Source organism: Panthera onca, chromosome E3 (genome assembly GCF_046562875.1).
Source record: "Panthera onca isolate mPanOnc1 chromosome E3, mPanOnc1 haplotype 2, whole genome shotgun sequence".
NCBI classification, from domain to species: Eukaryota; Metazoa; Chordata; class Mammalia; order Carnivora; family Felidae; genus Panthera; species Panthera onca.
The window spans coordinates 37,826,195-37,851,499 of NC_138354.1; the positions used below are offsets into that span (position 1 = coordinate 37,826,195).

Sequence of the window (25,305 nt, forward strand, 5' to 3'; positions counted from 1 at the left end):
GGATGTCCTGGCCACCTCGGCCACCCCAGCCATCCCAGCACCCGGCCAACTTGTCAGCTGAATGGAGCCACAAGAGTGAGCCAGGTAGGACCAGAAGAGAAACCACCCAGGCAACCAGAGTCAGGAGAAATGAAATGCTCTTTGAAGCCCTAAATTTTGGGGCAGTTTTTTTAGTTAACAGTAGAAACTGATACATGTTGCATCTAAGGCCAAAATTTTAAAACTAAATAATCTTATAAAAATAAAGAAGAGGAAAAAAGATAACAAGGGGAGTGAAAAATAAAGCGAGAACACGTAACACTACTAATGTTACAGTTATGTACATCAAGTTCAATGTAAATTTAAAAACGCAATGTCCAGTTCAAGATTGAGGACAGGGCTCCTTATTAAGGATCCAAATATCCATGGATGGCTTTTGAAATTATATGCAACTTTTGTGTACATAGGCATTTTCTCCCTGGGAGGAATAGCTTTCCCAGCAGAGTCTCAGTGAGGTCTGGGTTTAGAGCACTCAGCACACATGTAGGAGGCTCCAAGTGCCCGAGTACAGGACCCTGGTGAGAATGGACCACCTGGGGGTCCTCTGGAATGGCATTAAGTAACTTTCTAAAAATAAGCCTTCTTTTTCATGCAACCATCAAAAGTAATGAGGGCTTTACAATAATATTTATTAAGTGAAGAAAGCAGGAAACAATTATTCACAACTATAATTACAACTGCATAAAAACATATACACAGAGGCTAGAAAGGAATATGCAAATTGAGAATAATTTTCAGATTGGCAGAATGATGGGTAATCCCCATTTTCTATCCCATTTCCCAAAGGTTCTTAACGCTCTTATAGTAGAAGAGCTAGGTGATGACTTAAGTATCAATCTCACATATGAATGCTCATTTTCAGTATGTCAATTTGTCCTGGTCACCACCTCCCCACCAAAACCCAACCAAGCCTACCGTATCTATAGGGTCCAGAACCCTGTCTCCACTGTCCCAAGAGAGAACTTGGCAGTCACTGAGGAAGGACAGCTTGCTCAGGGTCCATCCAATGGACTCCAGAAAGTAAGGCTTTCTTGAATCACAACCCAATGCTGCTTCATATTAAGCCATTTTGTTTCCATGGAGTTTGTCCATCTTTTTCCAAGAAAGCAATATAATCAGTCTAAGTTATCAGACTAGAACACTACCTATGGTGGGTGGAGGGGCACATCCAAGAATGTTTTTGACTTTTCTCTAAAAACACGACTGGCTACTGCCACTTATACCTCACTCAACTTACTTAACAAGACTTTCAGAAGCTACAAAAGAATTAGATTACAAACCGGAGGACTGAGAACGACCAAGAGTAATTTGTTTAAACATAAATTCTGAGAGCAAACACAGAACAGTATGCTCAAACATGCCAAGTTCAGATTCGACTACTTCCACCTACACGTCCTATTCAGATATTCTCAGAAACGCTGACATGACACAATTCATTTAAATCATCACAGAGAGAACACTGCACACAGGTGAATGAGGAAGAACTAGGGATCTGAGTAAGACATTTGATTTACTTCATCTGTTGTGCTCAAAAACTTTTTCAAAACAAGAAATCATTTGTACCAGTGGTTAACATTTTACCCTACCATAAAACACAAGGGATATTACACAGAACAGTAATTCTGAAATGCTATGAGAACCACTAGTTTAATACTTAAGCTAGAGTCTGATGCCACCAGTTGCATTATAAGTCAGGATGCCCAAAGTAAAACGTTCCTTAACTACAAGTCATCATAACTAATGATCTATGTTTGGTTCATAGTCAGTAATACACAACTGAACTGACAATTCTTAACACTCTAGAAAGCAATTCCCAATTGCCAAGGGCTGCTATAGCCCAAAGACCGTTGTTGTTCTTAACGGTTCATAGACAGTATGAATGTTCAGCTCCTTCTCGTTCATTAGGTAGTCCTGTGATCGCTACCTAACAGTGATGATGGGCAAGTCCAGGCAGCAACCGAAACCCAGTGGCAATTAAGCATATACCCTAGGTTTAACATACACTTGCAAACTTTTGTGACTTTTCAAAACCTAATTACTAAAATGACAGATCTGTGCCTCAGCTGCCTGCTGCCAACATTAGCGTCTACTGCACCAAAGGAAAGACATTTGTGAGGAAGGAACGGACAGGCAGGAAATGGAAAGAAATTCCCCTAGGAGAAAGATTTTTTTTTTCGGGAGTGAAAGAACCATGAAAGCCCTAAAAATGATGCCTGATGGTCAGAGCTTACACAGTTTCCTCACTCGGGAGAAGAGAGCTTGGAAAAGCTTACACCGAAACTGCCAACTCACTAAGGGTTGCTCTGGGCAGCGAGCTTCATGTGGTGCAGAACCATTGTCAATCTGCCCAAACTGCTTCCAGGAAAGCCCGGCCATTCTGTGTCACCATACCTGAGCCAGCTCCTTAACGCGCTTCTCCAGGGGCGCGGGCAGGCCTTCGGGGAGGGAAGAGGGCTGCCTGAATTCCTGGTCCAGTCCCACCCCAAGGGAATCGCTCTCATCATCCATGTCACGGAAAGGGCTTCCTTCTGGAGACTCACTGAGCAGCTGCTCCAAGTCCAAATCAGTCAGCGAGTCCATGGCAGTGGCCGCCTGGAGCAAGTCGTTGTCAGAAGTGGAGCCGAAGAGCGAGAGCAAGGGGTCAGAGGTGCCCTCCAATTCCCGCAGGCCCTGAGCTTCCGCCGACGAGACCGCTACGGGCTTATGGTCTTCGTCCCTCTTTCTCTGAGCTTCTTTCTCCTTCTGAAATTTCTTTAACATCTCTTTAACGCTCAAAGCCCCAGAATATTTCTTTTTCTTCTTCTCCTTACTGGCATTGAGGGCTGTGAAGCTGCAAGCAAGGAAGAAGTTGGTTACGAAAGCTGCAGCACACCTCAACAGGGAAATTCACGAGAGACTGCCCCTGCTCCCAGCGCAACTGTCTCCAGGAACCTCAGTCACAGGGCCACCCTGTTACTCCTCCTCCCTCCTCTTGGCATATGGAGCTCCTTCTTGCTGGGACCAAAGCTTGAGATTTAATACAGGTTAGCAGAACAATGTCACAGAATGCTAAATATCCGATGTGTTTTTAAAAACCACTGCCAGGCTGAAACAAAAGGTTGCAAAAAAGTGGTGGGGGGCAAGAAAAATATTTAAAGGGAAAAAGCAGGAGCAGCAGAGAACAGCAGCAACTTGAAGGGCAGCTGGGGTGAGACCAAGTGAGGTGAAGAAAGCAGGACCAAAGAAGACAAGGGAAGTGGCAGAGACAGAAGGAGAACTGGGGCAGAGGAGGGGTGCCCAAGAGAACAAGAAACATCAGCAGTCACACAGTGACAGAAATAGCTGCCAACACCGACAAAGGGACAGAGCGAACTCCGATGTCTGACACACAGAGATGTGAGAGCACTGACTGCCCACGGTGGCACTGTGGGAGGCATGATGGGGAACGGAAGGCCAAGCCCTGCTGCCTCTTCTGAAGCTGTGAGGAGGAGGGCACGTCAGCTCCCAGGTGTCCTGCCCTAACAGTTCAGATTTCGTCCTAGCAAAGAAGCTGCTGCCTCTCACCCGGCTTTGGAAAACTTGGACTTTTTCGATTTCTTCTCCTTGTCATAAGTGTCATCTTTTTTCTTCTTCTTTATCTTCTCACCACCTTCCTTCAACTTCCGCTTCTGAGAATTAAAGACAAGGCACAGTTACACGGCTCCCTAACTCAGGGAGCAAGTGCACTACACAGCACTGGCCTTGCTCCGCCCGGGGTTCATCCTGAGAGCTGCCTCACCTCCTTCAAGAGCAACAGCTTTCAGACCAGTCCCTGGACCACAGACCTGCAGCAGGTCAACACAGCAATCCCACTGACAGTGTCTCCTGGAAGCACCCAGGGCTGAGGCAAGAGGCCATTCTGTAGCCTGAAACTTTTCTACTTCAAGTAAGCTGTATGCAGGCCCTACATCTTGTTGTAAACACGCAAGCAGTGGTAGGTAGATTTCAAAATAAACTTATCTTAAGGCTCACTTGTTTTGTCGGGGTGACAGCCCTGGGAACTGAAGTCCTCTACATGTCCACAGAAGAGACACAGCAAGGCTGGTACAAATTCCCCTCACTCCACACTCTTCACTGCCCTAGTCCCTGTCCTAAAACCACCTTGAGAAATGAATCGCTGCCGAGCCTGCTGGGACACAGGCACAGACAGCTCCAGGTTCACAGCACCTTGCCCAACTACAGGTATGAGAAGTGACCTGTCGGCCTTGGCATGGCTCAAGCCTTTCCACCAATCTCCTGAGCCAACCTGAACCAGCACATGTTCTGGTAAGTCACCTACTGATCTTATAAAGTCATGTAGAAAAAAGCAATTCCGAAATCCAAAATCATGTATTGTTCTAACCTTTGGAGATTTTTTCTTCTTTTCTTTAATGAAGTCGTCTTCAGATTCTGATGCCTGTCTAAATTGCAGGGTTCCCGAGTTAATGTAAAATCCTCCATACTTTGTAGTCAAAGAAGCAGGAACAAGCTCATCATACTGAAGGGGGAGAAAACAAATGGTCAGCTACACGTTCTAGTACTCAAATCCAAAGGTGCAGAGTGGGTCTTGACAGAGCAGGTACGACTGTGGTGTTCTGTCACGTTTCAGACAGTCAGTATGCTAAGACCTGCTTCTCGTCAACCACAAATGTCCAAACTAAAGGGTGTTTGGATCGATCTGGCCATTTTCAGTGAGGGAATCAAGGCCAGATCAAGGATGTCACTTTCCCTCTCTCACCAGGCCAGCTCTTTCTTCTTCACACTGAAGGCATGCCCACACTGACCCCATTCCCACCTCCAGGCGGTTTTCAGTAGGAGCTAAGGTGGTTCCAATGACATTTTCAGTAAGGACTTACCGCCTCAGAATTATCGATGAAGGAGTCCGATTCATCATAACCGTACCCCATGTCAATCAGGTCCTGTATCCGATCTTTTCTACGTTTCTTTCCACCCTAAAATTTAAAATAGGTCATGTGCTTTTTCCATGTGTAACTGTGCTAAGAACATATAACATGAGGCCTACCCTCTTAATAAATGTTTAATTCCGAGGTCACATGCTTTTTTTGATACATAGAATTAATTGCTGCCTTGAACTCCATCAACTAGTGACTCAAGGTTGTAAAGCGTGGAACAGTGACACACACACCTACACCCACCCCACACCCCGTTCCCTGAAGACCTTTTAAAATAGAATAGATTTCTATCTGCACAAAATGGCCTCAGACAGAAGAAGGAACTAAGTGGCTTTGTATGCTTTGTATCATAATATTTATTCTAAGCATAAATTCTAGGGGTAAAAGGCCCTTCTTGCTCATTCATCCATTTAGCTTCATACACTAGTGCCTGCCACATGCATTTTCTGTACCTTAATGCATTTATCTAATAATCGCATTTTGTTCTCTCCAACCTCTGCACTTGTTTAGGTGATAATCCACTAAAGGAACATAAAAATGTCTGGAAACCTCTCCCACTCAGTGAGGTTGTTTTGTTGCCCAAGAGAGAAATCTTACATATTTTTCTTCAAATTTCCGGGCAAGGGCCTCCACTTTATGCCTTTCCTTTTCTTCATCGTTGAAAGGATCTGAGAGATCTTTCTTCTGTAAAGAGATCATTTCACAAAAGTAAGAGTCACAAAAAAATTCCCACAACCCTATCTGTAATACCTGACTGTAGTACTGACTACTCAATACCTATAAACTGAATAAAAACAACTCTTTTTCAGAAAAGGGAAAAAACATGCTACTGTCCCATCACTGTTTAATTAGTTGTTAAAGTCAAGTTTCCATTCATGTGATTCAATGAAACTTAACTGAATGACTACAATGGCCCACCATAGCACTAGGTCCCAGAGGGCTCCAAAAATGGCAAAGGGCCTATATTCAGGGATATTCAACCTACACAGAACTGTGTTTCAATATAGCTAGTTTCCTCGGTACTCCTAAAAATTATTTTATGCATTTAAAAACACTGTTCTAAGAAGGTCCATAGGCTTCATTGGACTTCCAAAGCAATTAATGGCTCAAAAAGGTTAAGAACCCACTGAAAATAGTGCAAGCTCTTGAGAGCTATTCTGCCTTACTGGTTGGAAGAGTGGTATGAACTTGCACTTCCCTCAGTGGTACCAGAAGTCAAACCCAGGTTCATAGCATTCCCGTTCCTTAGAAGCTTATTTTGATGGCTCAGTACAATATCAATACACATTCCAAATATTTTCACATGAATTTCCAAAGTTTAATTCTACTCTGTAAACTGTTGCATTTTTCTCATTAAGTACGTTTTCCAGAGTTGGGACCTTAGGTTTCTTTGGCAAGGAACCTTCATTTTAATAAAAGTCTCTCGTATCAAATACATTTAAGCCTTCAGAGTAGACCAAAATCACTAAAGATTGGATGCCTGTCTGAAGACAAAACTCAATTGCCTCAGTCTCCCATTTCTACCTCCTGAAATCCAACCCACCCATAAAAGATCAGTTAAATGATAGAGGGTATATGTGCATAATGAGATAATAGGGAACATACATATGATGCAGGCATCACAAATGAGTGGTCTTTAGAACATGCACTCATTTGTATCTTCTAAATTTTCTATAATGATCACATATAACTTAAGTGGTTAAAATAATCTTAAGAAATTCTACCAATATAGAGCAGTCCTGGATTCAATGTGTACTCTTTCATGTCTTGCAAACAGTAGTTGTCCAAAAGCACTACTTCCCGAACATATGAAAGTCCAGCTCTGTCCAAACACATCACCTGGGATGTAAGCTCTCCTCTGTCCAACCCTTCCAGTGCTTTATTTGTACCAGACTTAAACAATTACCACATTGTAACACCTGTTACCTGTGTTGGCATAATTCTAAAATACCTACAAGACTGAAAGTTCCCTTGAGGCTGGGATAGTGGCTTCTCCACCTTTATATACTCCTCAGTATCTAACACAATAGTTTTACATTACAAGAAACATATGCTAAATGAATTAATACACGAATCTGTCAGGTTACGTAATATTTTGAACACCACAGAGTAGACACAATGATTCAGGAGTTCTGTATCTGAAGGCCAGGAGAGTGAATCCCCTGAAAATGAATCCAAAGTTCTCTGTGTATGCTCCATAAATTTTTCTCCAATAGAGAAGGGCACTTGGACCCCCAAGAAAGGTGAAATCACAGTACTGGTATTCTAATTTCAGTTGACCTACTAATTTGGTTTGAGCCCATAAATAAAGATTTTAATCAATCTCTGCTACTGTCTCTTCCTCTCAAGGAAGATCATCCAATTCCTACTTTGGAAAAGGAAGCTTGCGTAGATTTGAAATTATTTTTCCTCATCTTGCCCACTAGCCCAAATATGAAAGGTTGACCTTTGGCACAAACTTACTGGCTTCATTCAGCTAATGGAAGATGATCTTAATCAAGGAAACACATTTTTATCTGAGCAAAGAAAGTAGAAAATGCTCCTAACCAAAGGCATCCAACCCAAACAACAGTGAATCAGACTGAAGGAGCACTGGCCACTAAGTTCTGCTGCTAGAAATTTTGCCTACATGATCTCATTCTAACCTCAAACACCCTGTGAGCCAGGTATTAGGCTAATCCTTATTTTACTAAGAGTCACTCTAGAGATCAAAATACTCCAAGTGCGGGACCCCACTAACCCTTGCCTCAGAGCCTAGCACAGTGCACCAGGGTAGGTGCTTGTGATCTTCACCTACTTCCTACTCACACTGTAGGATTCCATCTACATAAAATACAAAACGTGCACACCCAGGGGCACCTGCACGGCTGAGTCAGTTAAGCAACTGACTCTTGGTTTCAGCTGTCATGATCTCACAGTTTGTGAGTGTGAGCCCTGCATCAGGCTCTGTGCTGACAGTATGGAGCCTCTTGGGATTCTGTCTCCCCACTCTCTGCCTCTTCCCTGCTCACACTCCCTCTCCCTCAAAAATAAATAAACTTGGGATGTCTGGATGGCTCAGTCGGTTGGGCGTCTGACTTCAGCTCAGGTCATGGTCTCACCATTTCCGCGTTCGATCCCCGCATCAAACTCAGAGCCTGGAGCCTATTTCGGATATATTCATTCATTCTCATTCTCTCTCTCTCTCTCTCTCTCTCTCTCTCTCTCTCCCCCTCCCCTCTCTCTCCCCCTCCCCCACTCACGTCCTGTCTCTCTCTCAAAAATAAACATTAGGGGCGCCTGGGTGGCTCAGTCGGTTAAGCGTCCGACTTCAGCTCAGGACACGATCTCGCGGTCCGCGAGTTTGAGCCCCGCGTCGGGCTCTGGGCTGATGGCTCAGAGCCTGGAGCCTGTTTCCGATTCTGTGTCTCCCTCTCTCTCTGCCCCTCCCCCGTTCATGCTCTGTCTCTCTCTGTCTCAAAAATAAATAAACGTTAAAAAAAAAAAAAAATTTAAAAAAAAATAAAAAAAAAAAATAAACATTAAAATAAGTTAAAGTTAATTAATTTTTTTTTTTAAATGCAAAACTGATCTAAGCTGTCAGAAATCATGGCAGTGGGCCATGTATTTTAGCTAGGATTTTGGAAGGGCAGGAGGATGGTTTCTGGTATCCTGGAAAATGGTACATTTTATAATCCAGGTACTGGTTACTTAAGTGTGTTGAGTTTGTGAAAATGCACCAAGCTGTGAATTTATCATATATGCATTTTTCTTATATACATAATTCAGTAAAAACTTTTTAAAAATTTTTACAATGTTAATGAATTATCAAAACTTTAGTAATAGCTAAAGCTGGTGATGGGTACATGGGCCTTATTACATTATTATCCTATTCTGTATTTATTTGAGAAGCTTCATACTAAAAAGTAAAACAAATATGCCAGGAAAATAAACAGGTCTTTTAAAAAACATTTAAGAGGGGCACCTGGGTGGCTCAGTCAGTTAAGTTTCCAACGCTTTTATTTCGGCTCAGGTCATGATCTCACGGTTTGCGAGTTCGAGCCTCACATTAGGTTTTGTGGCGAGTGTGGAGCCTGCCTGGGATCCTCTGTCTCCCTCTTTCTCTGTACCTCTACTTCTCACTCTCTAGCTCTCTCAAAATAAACATTTATGAATAAATATAAATAAATAAATAACATTTAAGAAACCGCACTGATTCTCACAAGACCTGAAGGCTACAACCCAATTCTGGCAAATAAAACAAAACGACAACAAAAAAAACTCCCACAAAAATAGGTTTCCATTCATCCAGGTAAATAAACTATCTAGAATATCACTGTTCAGAAGAGATGAGCTATCAGTGTCTTTTCTTGTCTGTCCTTATGCTAACTAGGCAGAGTGAGATTTCATTGAAAAGAAAAATGTCCGGCACAAAATTCCAGTCAATGAACAGTCGATGAATGAACAGTCATGGTTCTACAAAGAATTCTATCCTTTCTTACCCAGAGGCACAACGAGCACACCTGTGACTGCTTGGGGCTGAATGCCGTCATCTAGGGGCAGCAAAAGCCTTTCAAGCCTTGTTTCCACCCTCCAGAAGACCCATTTGCACAGGATGTCCCATGCATTCTATCTGCAGATGGAGTCTGAGGCTGCTGGGGTGTACCTTGTCTGTGGGCTGAAGGCCTTTCACCTTCCCTCGTATGTTCTTCACCAGCTCTGGGTAGAAGAACTCTGGGCAGCGCTTGTGATCTGGCTCAAAGAGGGTGAGTGTAATCCGAACAGCTGCTGCAGCCGGCTCAGAGTCCTGATGCTGTTCTGTTCCCCCAACCTCCTCTTTCCGGGATTTCTTCAAAAATGCAGGATTCAGAGAACCTGGGAGAGAGGTGAACTGGACCCTGTGGGGCTCCGACATGGCTACCAACAAGTCTTAGCGGGTGTCACTGCATGGCTTCTGTTAATATTAAAAGAAGGGCCAGGTCAAACCAAGATGATAAAAATGATTTTTCCTGTTCAAGTATACAGATTTAAGCTTAAAAGAATTTCATTGTCAAGAAGAATCCATTGTTAAATTGACCTTAATTACCACTTAGTACTTTTTCCTGCTTCAATTACTATTCATCTTAAATTTAACATTTTTATATGTATATGTAAATCACCCCAAATCCTATCATTCAGAGATAATCAGTGTTCAGCAAACTTCCTTCCACTCTTTTTTTCTGTACCTAGTCAAAGGATCCTTGCTGTTAGAGAATCCATGCTGACAGAGCCTTAAAGAATCCTTAAAACTGCAAAGACCACCATAGAATATTTTTCATTTAATTTATCCAATACTTTTTTTTTTCTGGCTGAGAATAATCTCTTTCTTAAGATCTCTATACTTTCATCACCAGCAGTACACTTTCATTAAAAGCCAATCTTCACAATGACAAAGTTTTCAACAGCTCACAGAAGGTACTGCCTCCTCTGGGATAAGCAAAAAACAAGTGTCTCAGGAGAAATCTGGCTCAGCTCATTTCCTAATACACCAGCCTCTTCCACCCAAAACTGGGCCTTGGCAAAGTGAAAAATTATCACATGCCGAAGACTTTCAAAGCTGCCTGGGAACGGTCAAAACAGATTGTAAAGCCCAGAATTGTAAGGGTTTACAGAATATAATCATATACCATATAAATATATATAAAAGTATACATACGTGCATGTATGTACGTAAACACATGTATATGTAGAGATTTCTGTGTGTACTTTGTTGTATAACCTTATGTCTTCCTTTTTCACACTCATACTTTAGTATGAACTTTTTTTTTTCTGTGAACTTTCTACCATGATAATAAGTAAGGATATTCATTGCAGACTAGGAAAAATGATAAAAATCACCTCAATATCCAGCATTAAGGGAATGGCTGTCAAAACTGTGATTTTTAAAAACTGATTTGTAAGCGTTTCGGTATCTCATAGATATATAATGCCTGCCATGCTTTTTCCTGATGTTATTTACTGTTTTTTATTTGAGTGAGGTATGATAAAAAAAAAACTTATTTTACATGTTGAATTCTAACTTGGCTTCTTCCCAGCATCTATCACTAACCTTTCTTTCCAATGCTGATTTGGCATGTAGTGTGTAGAAATGTATTTGACATCCTAAGATCTATTACTGAAATCCAACCTGTTAGATTAGTACTGTAAAACCGGACATTGTTTAACCAGTACTACACTGTTGTGAAAAATTTTATGGTGTATTTTAATATCTTCAATCCAAAGTTCATCTTTATTATTATTCTTTTAAAAGTAATACTTAGATACCATAAGTTTTCACTCTTATGTGGATCCTGAGAAACTTAACAAAAGACCATGGGGGAGGGGAAGAAAAAAAAAAAAAAAAAAGAGGTTAGAGAGGAAGGAAGCCAAAACATAAGAGACTCTTAGAAACTGAGACCAAACTGAGGGTTGATGGGGGGTGGGAGGGAGAGGAGGGTGGGTGATGGGTATTGAGGAGGGCACCTGTTGGGATGAGCACTGGGTGTTGTATGGAAACCAATTTGACAATAATTTCGTATTAAAAAAAAATAATACTTAGCTATTCCAGCCTGTTTATTATTTCAGATCAATTTTAGAATCATTTTGACAAGTTCCCAAGAAAAGCTCACTATATTTTGACAGTAACGAGTAAGTAGTAACTAATTCAGGAAGATTTACACATATCATACACATCCACACATAGGAATGTATACTAGTCCATAGGCAGCATTTGTTCTTTCTACTATGACCAAAAATTGTGATCTCTAAGACCAGGGAGTAAAATATCCAAAAATGAAGAGTTAAGGGGCACCTGGGTAGCTCAGCTGGTTAAGTGTCCAACTGGGTCTCGGCTCAGGTTATCGTCTCACAGTTCATGAGTTCCAGCCCTACATCAGGTTCTGTGCTGAGGGTGCAGAGTCTGCTTGCGATTATGTCTCTCCCTCTTTCTGCCCCTCCCCCACTTGTGCTCATGTTTTCTCTCTCAACATAAACTTAAAAAAAAAAAAAGTTAAAATAATTCTAAGTAGACAGCCAAGTGATTAGCAGCAAAACAGGTTTGCAGTGCAAAAAACCATTGTGCACTAAAATACTGAAAAGAAATCCCCTAAAAGAAACTTTCAAGGCTCCCAAGACATTCATCATGGACTGGGTCGTAAAAATAAATCACAGCTGAAAGCTGAGCCTTAAAGATCCCCCACTGACACAAGCAGTTGGAGTCTCACTATAGGGAGGCAATCTGTCAAGTAGCACATGGGATATAGGAAGTTAACTCTGGAAAGGGCAACCAGGTCCCTGTCCAGGCAATAATTTAAAAAAAATTTTTTAATGTTAGAGAGAGAGGGAAAGAGAGGGAAAGAGAGAGACAGACACACCATGAGTGGGATAAGGGCAGAGAGAGAGGGAGACACAGAATCCAAAGCAGGCTTGATGCTGTCAGCACAGAGCCCGATGTGGGGCTCAAACTTATGCACAGTGAGATCATGACCTGAGCTGAAGTCTGACACTTAACCGACTGAGCCACCCAGGTGCCCCCAGGCAGTAATTTTTAAATGTAACTTTATCATGATCCACATTTTACAGACTGTAACTTCATTCACTTAGATGGTAAAACTGCCTCTCTCACTTGTGTGACTTTGCAGGCCTAAGAAGTTACAGAAATAAGACTAAAGTAAATCAAACCTATAGCATATTAACACTTTGAAGTTAGAGTTTGGATTATATCTTATAATCATGACAACTGCTTGCTAGTTGTTACTAAATTATGTGAAATATTTAAGAGAATCAGACATAATAAGGACTGAAATGTTAGACTTACAATTTTAATTTGAAATGCTTAAACAAAAGTTTAAAAGTGTTCGTTTAAAACTGATTTATACAGCTATCAGACATATCAGAGTTGGGTCTTTGGGAAGATTTTACTATTAAGTTTACAAGTTCACCATTTTAGAAGTTTGAAGTACGTGAGAGAACATATGGACTTTAAGTGTAGTTTAAAACACTGTAAAAAGTTCACTGTTTAGGGGAATATAATCTGTTAAACTGGTACCTTAACTGAAACTCTGTCAAGGATCAAATACTCTTTACATCTCTATTCTTAAATTTGCAAATAGAATAATTTAGGGGAGTAAAACTTAAAAGGCTTAAGAAAAACTAAGTATTTAAATAGTCAACTTTAACAAGTTGAACATCAATCTAAATAAAAGCACAATATTGTACACACGCAAACATCCTTCTTAAAAAACTTCAACTGGCAATTATCCAAGAAATGCTAACTGTTGCATCTCGGTTCTCAGAAAATATGTATTTTTTAATATGCATCCTTATAACTATTGTACTTTCAAACTGATTATCAGTGAAGAAAAACTTAATTTTTTTTTGCTAGTTTTTTAGTCTCTTTACTAAACTCATTTACTTTAATGGCTTTCCCTTTTTTTTTTTTTTCCACAAAAGGCTGTCCTATCATCCCCAGAAATAAGAATTCTGTCTACTTTCTGAAGTGTTTACTTTTGTTTCATGTCTTATTGCATTGGCTAAAACTTCCAGAATAATATTAAACGTATATTCTTCACCATGTTCTGACTCTCATGGGAATACTTCTAGGTCCAATGTGATGTTGACTTAAAATTCGGATATTTTATCAAATCATTAAGATCTCCTTCAATTCCTCAAAATTAAAAGAGTTTTTAAATTAAGAACATATGTTGAATTTTATGAAATCATTTCCTGGAATCTTAAATGTGCTTCCAATTATCGGTTTGTCCTTAGGACAAAACAGTAAATGACAGCTCCTGAAACTAATTGTCGGCACTTTAGGGAAACCGAAGTCTAAAAAAATACCAGGCTGTGGACAAGCCAACTCAATAAAAAACAAAAAAACAAAACACTCTTGAAACCAAAGTCTGTAGGACAAAAACGCCTACAGGAGGTGCGTGTGGATCCGCCACCTTTTCAAGCAGAGGACGACTCAAGAAAAACTCTTAAATAGACACTTAAGACTTACTCGGAGTCTGCAACTGCGATTGGGACCTTTCCAAACATTTTTATTTTTTCCCCGGGATGTGTGTGTGGGCCCTGTGCTGAACTGATGTGAACAAGTTCCCCATTCAATGACTTGGTTTTCACGTACTGAAACTACGCGAGCATTTGCCTTCCTGTTGTCACAACAGCCACTCCCAACTTCTCTAAAAGTGTCAAACTACAACAAGGCTTACGTGAGAGCCCGGTCCCGACAAAGACACGCACCTTTGTCCCCGGCGCGACGCAGGCTACGGCCCCACGGGCCGCACTCGTCCCCCCGCGGCCGTCCTCATGCCGGCCCGGGCGCCCGGGCTGCGGCGCTGCTAGCGGCCGGCCCCCGAGCCATGCCTCCCGGCGGGCGGCCGGCCCGCTCCGCGGCCCATGGTTGGGTCCTCGCGCGCCCGGGGGAGCCTCGCCGGCCGTGTCGCCGCGCCGGCCCCGGAGGAAGCGGAGAGACGCCGGCTCCACGTCGGTCGGGCAACTCGGGACCTCGGCGGGCTGCTCGGGCGCCCCGGGAGAACTTGAGAGGCGGACGCGGGCTCCGGTCCGCTCCTCGGACGCCGGCCGTTAGAAAGCGCGCACGGAAGGACCCGTCCGCCCTCCCGGGCGAGGCCACGCAGAGCCCGCCGGGTGCGGGCCCCGGGCTCGGGCGGAGGCTGGCTTCCAGGCCGCGCCGAGGTCCGTCAGGGCAGCTCCCGGAGTGGAGACACGGCCGGCCCCCGCGCCGGACTAACGGCCGTAACGGAAGCGCGGACGGGAGGGGGCTGGTGGCCGGAGCCCAGGGGCAGGGCGGGCCGCAGGGCCGGCTCCCTCGCGCACTCGGCCGGCAGCACCTTCACCGCCGCCTCCGCCGCTTCAGACCGCGGGCGCTTCGTTGTCACGAGCCGGAGGGAGGGGGAAGGAGCCGGGAGTCTCCGGGCTCCGGCGCGCCGAGACCGCGGCGCCCGGGTCACGTGCCGTTCGGCCGGCCAATGAACCCCCACGGGCGCGGTGACGTCAGAGCAGCGGCGTGGCCGGTGACAGCCGGTCCCCGTCACGTGGCCGGGCGCACTCCAATGGGCGGCGCCGGGGCGACCTGATGTTCCCGGCGGCCCGTGCGTCGGCTGTGGTTGGGTGGTAAGATGGCGGCTGTGAGTCTGCGGCTCGGCGATTTGGTGTGGTGAGTCCGGGCGGCCAGGGTAAAGCGAGGTGCGCCGGGGAGCTCCCTCACTGGGCGCGGGGTTCGCGGCCAGCCCCGGAGCTGCCTTTCTATGCACTCCAGGCTGCTGAGAGAGGGCGAGACGAGGTGCCGGCGCTGGGAGCGACGCCGGGCGGAAGGGGCAGCCCGGCCCCGGGGGACTGAGGCCGAGAGTGGCCACGGCGGGCCGGGCTCTGAGCTCCAAGGCCGCCCGGGGGAGGGCTTCGCTCCGCACCTGCACGCCGGCGGACACCGTGAAGGGAGTCACCGGCGCCGCACAGCTCCCGCGGACACCGGGTTCTTGGGGTCTTGCGGAGGCTTCCCGGAAAGCGGGAGAACCGGGGAGCCACCGGGGCCATCTCGCCTGGGCAAGCCCGTCAAAACTCCCGTTGCGATGGAATCGACCTGTGCGGGCGGCTTGGCCACGGGTGTCGAAACCGGACTGCTGGCGCTGCCCCGTGAAGAAATGAAGGGAGACTTCTCCTTTACGACCGAAGGCTTGGCAGTGACCAGTGCCTTCTTGGGTGCCTCTCGTGGTGTGCTTCTGTGTCTCAGACTACCGCTCGAACCAAGACTGATCGTCGCCGCTTCCCTCGAGCGACGTAGCTCTCTTCTCGACCCAGAGGAAGGTTTCCATTAGCATTTGTCAAAGTCGGGCTGGTCTCGCGGTGAATTAAACCAGACTTTGTAAGGGGAAGTCTGTGTTTACAGAGCAAACTGCCCCCCGACCCCCGTCATGGGGAGGCTCTTAGACAAGTGACTCTTGATTGGTTTTGTTGTTCTGTGTTCCTTGTCACCAAAAGAATGCACAAATCTTAAGCACTTTTGCATTCTATTTCTGAAGAGTTTGGGCTTCTTGGGCCCAGCTGTGGAAGCCAAATTAAGAACTCCTGTTTGCCAGCTTTTGTTTTGGCACTTGAGGGTGCAGGTGGAGAGTTAGGAAAATAAATTTCATGCTGAGTGGGTTGAAGGAGATGGACTGGCTTTTCCAGGGCAAATGCTGACTCTGTGTTTTCTCTAGGGGGAAACTCGGCCGGTATCCTCCTTGGCCAGGAAAGGTGAGTGTCTTGCTATTAATGGAAGACATCTGAAGTTGGGTGTGAGGAGGTGAGAATGTAAGATGTGTTCCCCTCAAATTTTGGCATTTAGTTAAACTGGACCTACTTTGGGGGAAAAAAAATATTTATTTACTTATTTACTTGTTGACGTAATGTCTGCACCCAATCTGAGGCTGGAACTCACCACCCAGAGATCAAGAGTCCCATGCTCTTCTGACTGAGTCACCCAGGCATCCCTGAACTGGACTTATTTAAATTAACACTCAGAGTTTTTCTCTTCCTACTCTCAGATTGTTTAGAAAAGGCAATATAATATAAACCAGGTTATTTAATCTGCAGTAAATGCTTATCTCTTGAATCAGAGATGGTTTTGGTGAAGTTTTTTAATCCTGGAAATCAGTTTTAATTTGAATTTAGCTTTACACTTAAATGTAACAAAAGGAGAAGAAAATAAATTCTCCAGGAAGAGAGAAATCTAAATGTAGGTTAGCGAAAAGTCAAAGTATTTTTGTCCCAACTAAGTTTAAATCTTCTTTCCATGTTACCATATGTGCTGCTCCAGTGCCTCTTTGCAGAAGTTGGCATTCCAGATTTTGCATGAGGCGATCCGTTATAGCTTTCCAAATGTTCTGTTTTTATATTCTTGCTAGGAGCCCAGGAAATGTCTTTAGACTATCTCTGTGCAATATGGCATATTCATTGCCTCAGTTGTCCTTCATTGTCATTATTACCTGTCTCAACTCTTCCTACACAGATTTTTTTATTTTTATTTTTTGAAGCATAATTGATATACAACGTTACAATAGTTTCAGGTGTACGAGGTATTGATTCAACAATTCTATACCCGATGCTTACCATGAGAAGTGTAATCCTCACTTGACGTTATTACTTCACAGAAGTGTTTTTAAGAACGTTCTCTGCATTTCTTCAGTGATTTAAGGGTCACATGGTTGGGGGAGTTGACATTGATGTTAGTTTTAACTGCTTTTAAAACAGGGCCATTGCAGTGAAAGGGATTTTCTGTCTACCAAACCCTACTACATGGTAGATGTATTCTAGAAGTTCCTAGAATATTTGCACATTTCCATACATCTCAGTATATAAGTGCCAGATTTGGACATGCACTAGGCCCTGGGTTCTTTTCAAGCATATTCCTTTTCTTTTATTTCATTTTTCTTCTTACCAACTTAGAGGTACGGAAAAACCTTTTTTTCCTCCCTTTTACTCCCCAGATTGTTAATCCACCCAAAGACTTGAAGAAACCGCGTGGAAAGAAATGCTTCTTTGTGAAGTTTTTTGGAACAGAAGATCAGTGAGTAGTGCTTATCAAGAGTTTCACTTTCCCTTTGGGCATTATCCTGGATCTGAGCTACTTGCAGGAATATTCTAGGGACCCTAGTTCATTTTTACCGTAGTCTGTCAGAATGGCATATCGTTCTGGCTTCATACCTAAATACCTAAATAAAAGATGCTATTCTTAGCTCATAGAAATTATTCTGGGGCCAATAACAATGTCAGTCAAGTGAGAAATAGGATTCATCATCTTCTTAATATGGTAATCACAATAAGATAACTTTTCACATCTTTTTATCCAACTCGATAGGCAGTTCCTTTTATAAGGGCCACGTTTAGTTCTCTTTTAATGGCTGTTTATCATTGTGGTTCATGTATGAGGTATACACTGGAAACTAAAATCTTGTTTATTCTAAGAGGAGTACTTGTTTAATTCTGTTCTCATTTGTAAAACTAGATGACTTTCTAATATCGTAGCAGTAGAGCTTTTCTAACCAGATCTGTCCTAGAGTTGAAATCAGGACCATTCTTTTGAGATTCTTTGATAGGCAGTAGAGGTCACAGTGAGGGGGAAAATGGAACTTGAGTTTCCAGTGATTTAGCTTTCTCATTATTACATGGGTCTGATTACCTGGATTTAGCTAGATGGTTTGATTTAAGTAGCTGTATTTCCACTTAAGATTCTTAGAGAAAAGTTTAGCTTTGGCTTTGGAAAATGTGTGTGTGTGTGTATGACCTAAGGAATCTAATACCAGTGGTTAAAATATACATTCCTACAAAGCGATATATGATATTCTATAGCAAAATCTCTTATAAACAGTGTTACTCTTTCTGGAGTTTATATGCTGGGTGCTTATCCCAGTTGAGAGTTTAAATGGTATGTGTACCTTCACCATGCAGATCTACCCATATATTCAGCCCCTGTTTTCTGTCACAAAACAACTTAACGACCTTTTGATGACAATATTTTAAGGGAGTCACTGGCCCAGAGCTGTGAGAGCCAGAGACACTCTGCAAGCAGGAATGTTCTGGTAATGCTATTGAGTTGATGAGAAAGATTGTCCTGATGCATAAAACAAGTGCTAATTGTTCTCTTAGCAAATTTGAGTTTCTGACACCGAAGGGAACTTCTGGAGAAAAGTGAATGTTGTGGCGCTTGCTTTTCAGGAACTTAAGTAACAAGACATAAACATTTCAGACGGGAATACGTGCAGAATGAGTGATATGGGTGATTGATTATTAAAGCGTTCTAGAACAAGGAAAGAGTAGTGGAGAACAGGCAGGTCAATGAAGGCTGATGGAAGAGATGGGATTAGAATCCACCTCTGGAGGATGGATAGAATTGAAATAGGCAAGAAGTCAGGCATTGTAGGCAGTGGGAAGACCATGAACAACTGGGTATTAAATCAGATGTGTGGGCAGAGGGAGGCCCCCACCTGGAGTGAAGAACGGTACTTGAGAATAACCGAGGCAGTATGGTTGGTCCAATTGGTTAGCTAAACGAAGATGCACACAAGTCTAGAACAAAAGTGGAAACTCATGGAAAGTGGGGGCTTGATGAAATTACAAGAGGCCTGAAAGCCTTTGTGTTCTTATAATTTTTAAAATGTTGGAAGGTCAGAAGAATAACCTGATATTTCTGTATAACAAATACTACAGATAAGACAGAAAATTGAAGTTGAGTGTATTTCAGCACTTAACCAGGTATACAAGTGAAGCCAATGAGAAGGATACACTTACCAAACACAAAATAATCTAATGGGGTTAGTAGTGGTGGAGATGATATGATTTCTAACTAAAGTGTTTTGAGGGGATTCATGAGCAAGTGGATTTGGGGCAACTGTTAGCTATAATATCTTTAAGCTTTTCAGACTCCCTTGGTAGAATTCGCGTAAAAGGGGCACCTGGGTGGCTCAGGCAGTTAAGCATCTGACTCTTGGTTTCAGCTCAGGTCATGATGTCACAGTTGGTGAGTTCAAGCCCTGTGTTGGGCTCTGTGCTGACAGCGTGGAGCCTGCTTGGGATTGTCTCCCTCTCTTTCTGTGCACCTCTGTCTCAAAATAATTTGTTTTTGTTGTTATTTTTTAAAATGTTATTTAAAAACTATGTTACCACAGGCTAACATGTTACCTTTTTGTGGCCAGGCAGTTGACAATGAAAGGAAACAAAGGGTAAGGATCTCCAAGCACTTTTGAAGGGAGAAGGGTTCTTAGTGACCAGTGATCAGCAAATGTTATTTAGTGTCTTTATGTTATCTGAAGGTGAAGTATCCAGACCATTGGGTACCAGGGAATTACTTTGGGGAAAGTATTTGGAGTTTGGATTTGATGCTGGCCTACTCTGCCTTCACATGCCAGTTGTACCTGCCCTACAATTTGGGCAAGCTGTTTTCACCTTTCCAAGCCTTTGTGTCCTTGCCCACACGTGGGGGTGATGCTACCTACCTTGCAGTCACGAAGGAGAAGGGGCGGCACTTGCTCATAGTGTGGTTTGGCATATAGCAAGTGTTTAGTAAACTTCAGGTCAGGGTAGAGATGTGTTACAAGAGACAAGCTGGTAAAAAGTGGGTGGCTTTAAGTAAGGGAAACTTAACTGAGAGAGAATCTATTTGAAAAGAAAGGCATCCAAGAGTTGGAAATTCCTAAGGACTTCAGCCAGGTCTCCTCTTTTGGTCAAAAGGCTTCGAGCACAAAACAGTAAGTTTGCCTTGCCAGGAGTACTGTGTGCAGTGCAGTCCATGCTCCCAAAGGGATCTGATGGATCTCATCAAGATCAGAAAAGGGGACCAAATCAGATCAAAGAGTAGGATTCTTTAATTCGAAAAAGCAAAGTCTGAAAAAGAGCACAATCAGAATTGATCAAATGATGAATGGCCTTAAGGAGGTAAACCCTGTTGTGTTCATCAATCATCACACATTTCAACAAAGGGCAGTGTGAGTAGAACAAGTGTTGTGGTGACTGTGTTTAGGGCATGCATAAGGAGCGCTGTTGGAAACAGACATTTGAGAAGTGGTTTAGACAGGAAGTACGAGTGGATTTTTAGAGGTGAGAACTGCTTTGTACAGGGCAGGGCCATAAGTGGCTCCAGAAGAAATTGGGCTCTATCTACCTCACCTTTAATGCTTGATGTCAGGGAGAGGTCCATATTCTCCTGGCACAACCTGGGCTAGAGACTCTGTTGGTTCCTGGGCCTGACTTTGGTGGATAGGGTCTGACCCCATGGTGCTGTTCCTAAATTCCTAAAGAGTATTAGGATTCAGTCAGCGATATTCAGTTTCAAAACTGACATACTACATATGGGAAAAAATATTCGTGGATAAGGTTGTTTGTTTGTTTTTTATAGTAGCAAGGATTTTTATTAAAGAGTAAGAAGGGTAGCCCCTTAAACCAAGATTTCAATCTTTTAGAAAACTAATTTCTCTCTCTCCCTACTTCTGCCAAAACATCTAACAAATTGTGTTGACATGCCATTAGAAAGAGAGGACCAGACCTTCCTGAGCAGCCTCCCCTGTAAGGGGAAGGACTGAGTAACATGGTAGATGGAGCTCTCTGAGCCTGGATGGTCACTATGGGAATTACCTGTGGTTCCTTTCTGTTTCACGGAAATACGGAAGGAAGAATACCTTCAGCATTAACTTTGACAACTCCGCCAGGTGACCACTCCCAAAGATGAAGTCTCAGGCCTACGAGGCCCACCCTGGACAGATGGTTGCCCCTCAAAATAGAAACCGAGCTCAGGGTTTAAAAATTTCATCAGCCGCTGTGGATGGCAGAATGGAGGGAGCTCATTTAGTTTGTGGGTACTCAAAACCCCCAGAAACAAACAGTTCAGGAGAATACTGCCAGCAAAAGTGGGTAGATCCCAAATGACCACCTGTGAGTTTCTGTGGCAGTTTTCATATCTGAACCTACAACAGCCCTTTCAAGAAACGAATAGGATATTTGTTCTGGTTCTCTCTCTTTAACAGACATAGATAATGAGAGGCAGGACATTTGTGGAGTTAAGTGATAAGATGTCCAGGATCCCAACCTGAGGTACTTTTTACATCAAGCCAGATATAAGGTATGAAGTGTGTGAGTATGAAAGTAAGTTTTGGAGAAAAACCCGTAGCTGGTCATTAAAAGCATAGCATATTGGAACTATCTGAGCATCCCTTTTTCTTTTCGCCTGGCACCTGATTGGCCCACTTTCCCTACATCCAACACTGTGTCATAGTTGGAGAACGGAGCCAAGAGGATAGTGAGTGCTCTGCTCCGGGTATTACTTGGACTGAGCCGGCACTGTCCCTCTGCCAGGGCTGGACAGTCCCTATCCTAGAGAGCATTGAGTAGATTTTCCTCTCCCAGCACCAGCATCCATCCTGCAGGTGACTCCCTTCGTGGCTGAGACAGTCGACTCCAGGAGCAGGTGTCATGCACCAGAATTAAAGAGTCTGGCACAAAAGAAGCATCTGGCCATACTGACATGGGCAACGCAGCTTGAAAGCCTCATCTAGCATTTGGGAATGTTGTCAAGGTTTGAAAACAGAATCTTCTGAATCTGTCTTATCTGCGAGTCTTTGTTGATGTTTGTATGATAAGCGTTACTTGAAATTAACTGAGGAGCTCTAACTTTCTTTGTGGGGTTTTTTTGTTTGTTTGCTTTCTTTGTGATTTCGGAGCAACTTAGGCTTGGACCTGTAACAGCTACCCGTCACCCTCAGCCTCTTTCATTGGTGTAAGGTGTTTGGGGGGAAAGCACAGAACTGGTTTGTCAGTACTACACACCCAACCAGATGGAGAAGCAGACCCACGTCTTCTGACCCCATCTTTGTTCTCACCTTGGACTGTGCTCACCATGTACCTGTTCTCTCTCTCCACCCCTACTCCCACCCAAGTCATCGTGTCTTGCAAAGTCTGAGACACATATGTGAGAGTTTTGGAGATTGGTCCTAGAGCAACATATTTAATGTGATATCTACATGATGTGATTTTAACTTAAGAGTAAAGCAGGTCAGAATTACAGAAGTTTTTGAAAACGTGAGGTGTTTAAATTCATTTTCAATGGAGCGTGTAATCTGAGGGTGGCTTGTAGTGGAAGGTTTATATTTGCAAATGAAGAGAATTTATAGGAGGCGTATCAGAATACCAGGGTAAGTTTGCTGCTCCTGGCCGTGGTACAGGTACAGTGACAATTACACCTGCAACCAGGCAGTAGCTACCTACCTGAGCAAACCTACAAACAAGGAAATCGTGGGGGAAACCCCCTGAGTAGAGTAGCCAATATTTTATAGTAGTGACCTTTATTATTGATTTGTTTTTTTAAGGTGATGCATGTTTAGGGAGACTGGGTGGCTAAGTCTGTTATGCGTCTGACTTTTGGTTTCGGCTCAGGTCATGCTGTCACAGTTCCTGAGTTCAAGCCCCGTGTCGGGCTCTGTGCTGCTGGTGCAGAGCCTGCTTGGGGTTCTCTCTCTCCATCTCTCTCTCTCTCAAAATAAATAAACTTAAAAAAAAAAAAAAAAAAGATAATACATGTTTATGGTTCCCCCGCAAAATCGAACTATGAACTGTGAAAGGGTTCCATTCATCTCCATCCCTCAGCCACCCAGTTATCAGCCGGTGAGCATCCAGTTATACTAGTTTCTTATGGCATGTCCCTCCAGAAGTACCGTGTACAGAATCAAGAGGTTACAGATTCCTTTTTCCTTATTTTTACATAAGTGATAGCATACTACACACAGTGCTGTGCCCCTTGGTTTTTCCACTTAGCCGCATATCTTAAGAGACTTTCTGTTTTGTTCTTAGTAATGACCTCACTGATTGCCGCTACAAACAACGTAATTAACTTCTTTGTATATAAAAAGCAAAGGCCTGTACTTGACACACCACTTGACTAAGCTTGATTTTTCTGATTTCCAGCCTATAAGCAAATTAGGAAGAAAAGGTCCTGCTCCATCTAGGCATTGGGAGGATGATGGGAAAGAAATCACAAGTCATAGCTTATGTCACAGAAACAGAAGTCTCTTAAAAATAAACAGGGGCACCTGGGTGGCTCAGTCAGTTAAGCCTCCGACTCTTGATTTTGGCTCAGGTCATGATCTTGCGGTTCATGAGTTTGAGGCCCACATCAGGCTCGATGCTGAAAGCACAGAACCTACTTGGGATTCTCTCTCCCCTCTCTCTGCCCTTCCCCTCCCTCTCTCAAAAATAAATAAACATGAAAAATAATAATAAACAAATACGTACAGACAACAGCAACAACCACAAAGGGCCACCAAAGCCTGACGACATTTAACCAAGAGGCCAGCGTTTCAGCCCCTCTGAATGTGCCAGGAAGGCATCATTTCCTCAGTGATTATTTCTTGAGCACCAGTTGCATGCCAAGCCCAGCTGATGGGCCTCAGTGTATTGGAGAATGGCACATTATTGAAGTTCCAGCTGAAAAGCATACTCTTTAAGGAGAGAGGGTTTTGCAATACAGGCTTTAGAGAAAAAACTCTATTCAGATGACTAAAGTGATTTCAATTTGGCTTGCTTTCAAGAGGTAATCCTCGTAGGGCTCGGGTGAGCTGGGGTTTTATTTACGGTTTCTCTGATGGGACACAATGCTTCAACAACAGACTAATTTCTTAGCCAGATTAATATTTCTTGCATTTATTTTCTTGAAGTCATGTTTATACTCTCCATTCATTTAGCAAACCATTTTCACTTTCAAAAATGGTCAGAGAGGAAATTTTCATTTTAGTGTTCAAATGCCAGTCTTCAGGATGAATGGAATTTTCACCACACCATTCTGGCAGAAATCAGTAATCCACTTAAAATGCTTCAATGAAAAAAATAGGCATAGGTTGTTGGTGCTTCCTCCAGATGTCCTTACCTCTCCATTTCTGTGAATTGGAGGTTCGTGTGGGGTAGAGGGAGGCAGGGATTAGGATGCCTGGAGCATACTGTCTTATCTCAGGGGGCTCCATAAAAACCACCCCATTGGTCTAACATCAGAACTTGTGTAGGTCTCAGCTTCTAACCTGAGGCTTGGAGAAGGAAGAGGCATGTCCAGAGCACAGAGGCTCTTTAAGCTTATCACTGACACTTGTGTCATCTCAGTATGACAGTTTAACCTGCTTTTCAGGGCTTGTCTGGCTTTGCATCTGCTCTATCCTTAGAAACCCTAAAAGGGGGGAGAAGCAGGAGGGTCTGTTCAGTGGTTTACTTGCCAGGTAAAGTAAGGGCAAAATTTAATTCCATTTTTCCTCCCCATAGTTTAGACCAATTGACTCTATCATGTCAACTTTCAGACTTTAAGTTGAGTTGGTCACTGGAAGGTATCTGCTTATCTCACCTGGTTGGAGCTCTATACAGCAAGACCGTGTCTGAGTCCTTGTTTATCGTTCCATTCTCTGTGGGTTTGGCCATAGATATCCTGCTTAGTCCTGATTTGCTGCCATATTTGCAGGCTGATGGCCCGACAGCTATTGTGTTTGTACAGGTCTATTGTCACAGTTATTAACATGACCCTCAAAGCATAGGTGGCTGTTGGTGTGTTGGTCACACTATTTTTATGTACAGAGGTAGCCCTTTTACTGTTGCTAGTGAATATTCTCTAGCTTTCGGTAAAGGAGAGGCCCCTAAGTCAGAGTGATAGCTCAGTTTCTCCTTTAACCCAACCTACTTTTTCAGAAGGTTATACCATGAAACCTATGAGCATTACACAGAAGAAACATTTAAGTTACTGTTACCTCGCCAAGCCCATAAAAATCATTTCCTTTGTGCTTGGAAGCTGAATGTCATCTAGGGAAACCACAGGAAAGCCAGCTGGGACAGATTTGTTCAG

At 43.4% G+C, this 25,305-nt stretch overlaps 2 protein-coding genes across 8 annotated transcripts in view; one reads left to right on the top strand and one right to left on the bottom strand.

The window, feature by feature from the left end:
- UBN1 (ubinuclein 1) overlaps nt 1-14,905 on the bottom strand; it is a 38,829-nt gene extending 23,924 nt beyond the window's left edge. For 4 of the 6 annotated variants that reach the window (XR_009614791.3, XM_060648377.3, XM_060648375.3 and 1 more), the window contains exons 1-7: nt 14,190-14,904; nt 9,595-9,882; nt 5,547-5,633; nt 4,893-4,988; nt 4,400-4,534; nt 3,583-3,686; nt 2,431-2,869 (exon numbers count right to left, since the gene is read on the bottom strand). Coding sequence is in view for 5 of the 6 variants with exons in the window: in XM_060648377.3 (XP_060504360.1) it covers nt 2,431-2,869; nt 3,583-3,686; nt 4,400-4,534; nt 4,893-4,988; nt 5,547-5,633; nt 9,595-9,843 (1,110 nt within the window). In the remaining variant the exon portion in view is untranslated. Of the gene's footprint in view, nt 1-2,430; nt 2,870-3,582; nt 3,687-4,399; nt 4,535-4,892; nt 4,989-5,546; nt 5,634-9,594; nt 9,883-14,189 lie in introns of all 6 variants that reach the window. The other 2 variants (XM_060648376.3, XM_060648374.3) reach the window with 1 other exon arrangement.
- Nucleotides 14,906-15,010: 105 nt separating this feature from the next.
- Nucleotides 15,011-25,305, top strand: part of GLYR1 (glyoxylate reductase 1 homolog) — a 34,157-nt gene continuing 23,862 nt past the window's right edge. Inside the window, exons 1-3 of one of the 2 annotated variants that reach the window (XM_078440117.2) lie at nt 15,011-15,123; nt 16,163-16,199; nt 17,432-17,511. In XM_078440117.2, the coding sequence (XP_078296243.1) occupies nt 15,086-15,123; nt 16,163-16,199; nt 17,432-17,511 (155 nt within the window). In that variant the 5' untranslated portion in view covers nt 15,011-15,085. The remainder of the gene's footprint in view (nt 15,124-16,162; nt 16,200-17,431; nt 17,512-25,305) is intronic. The other variant, XM_078440116.2, reaches the window with a different exon arrangement.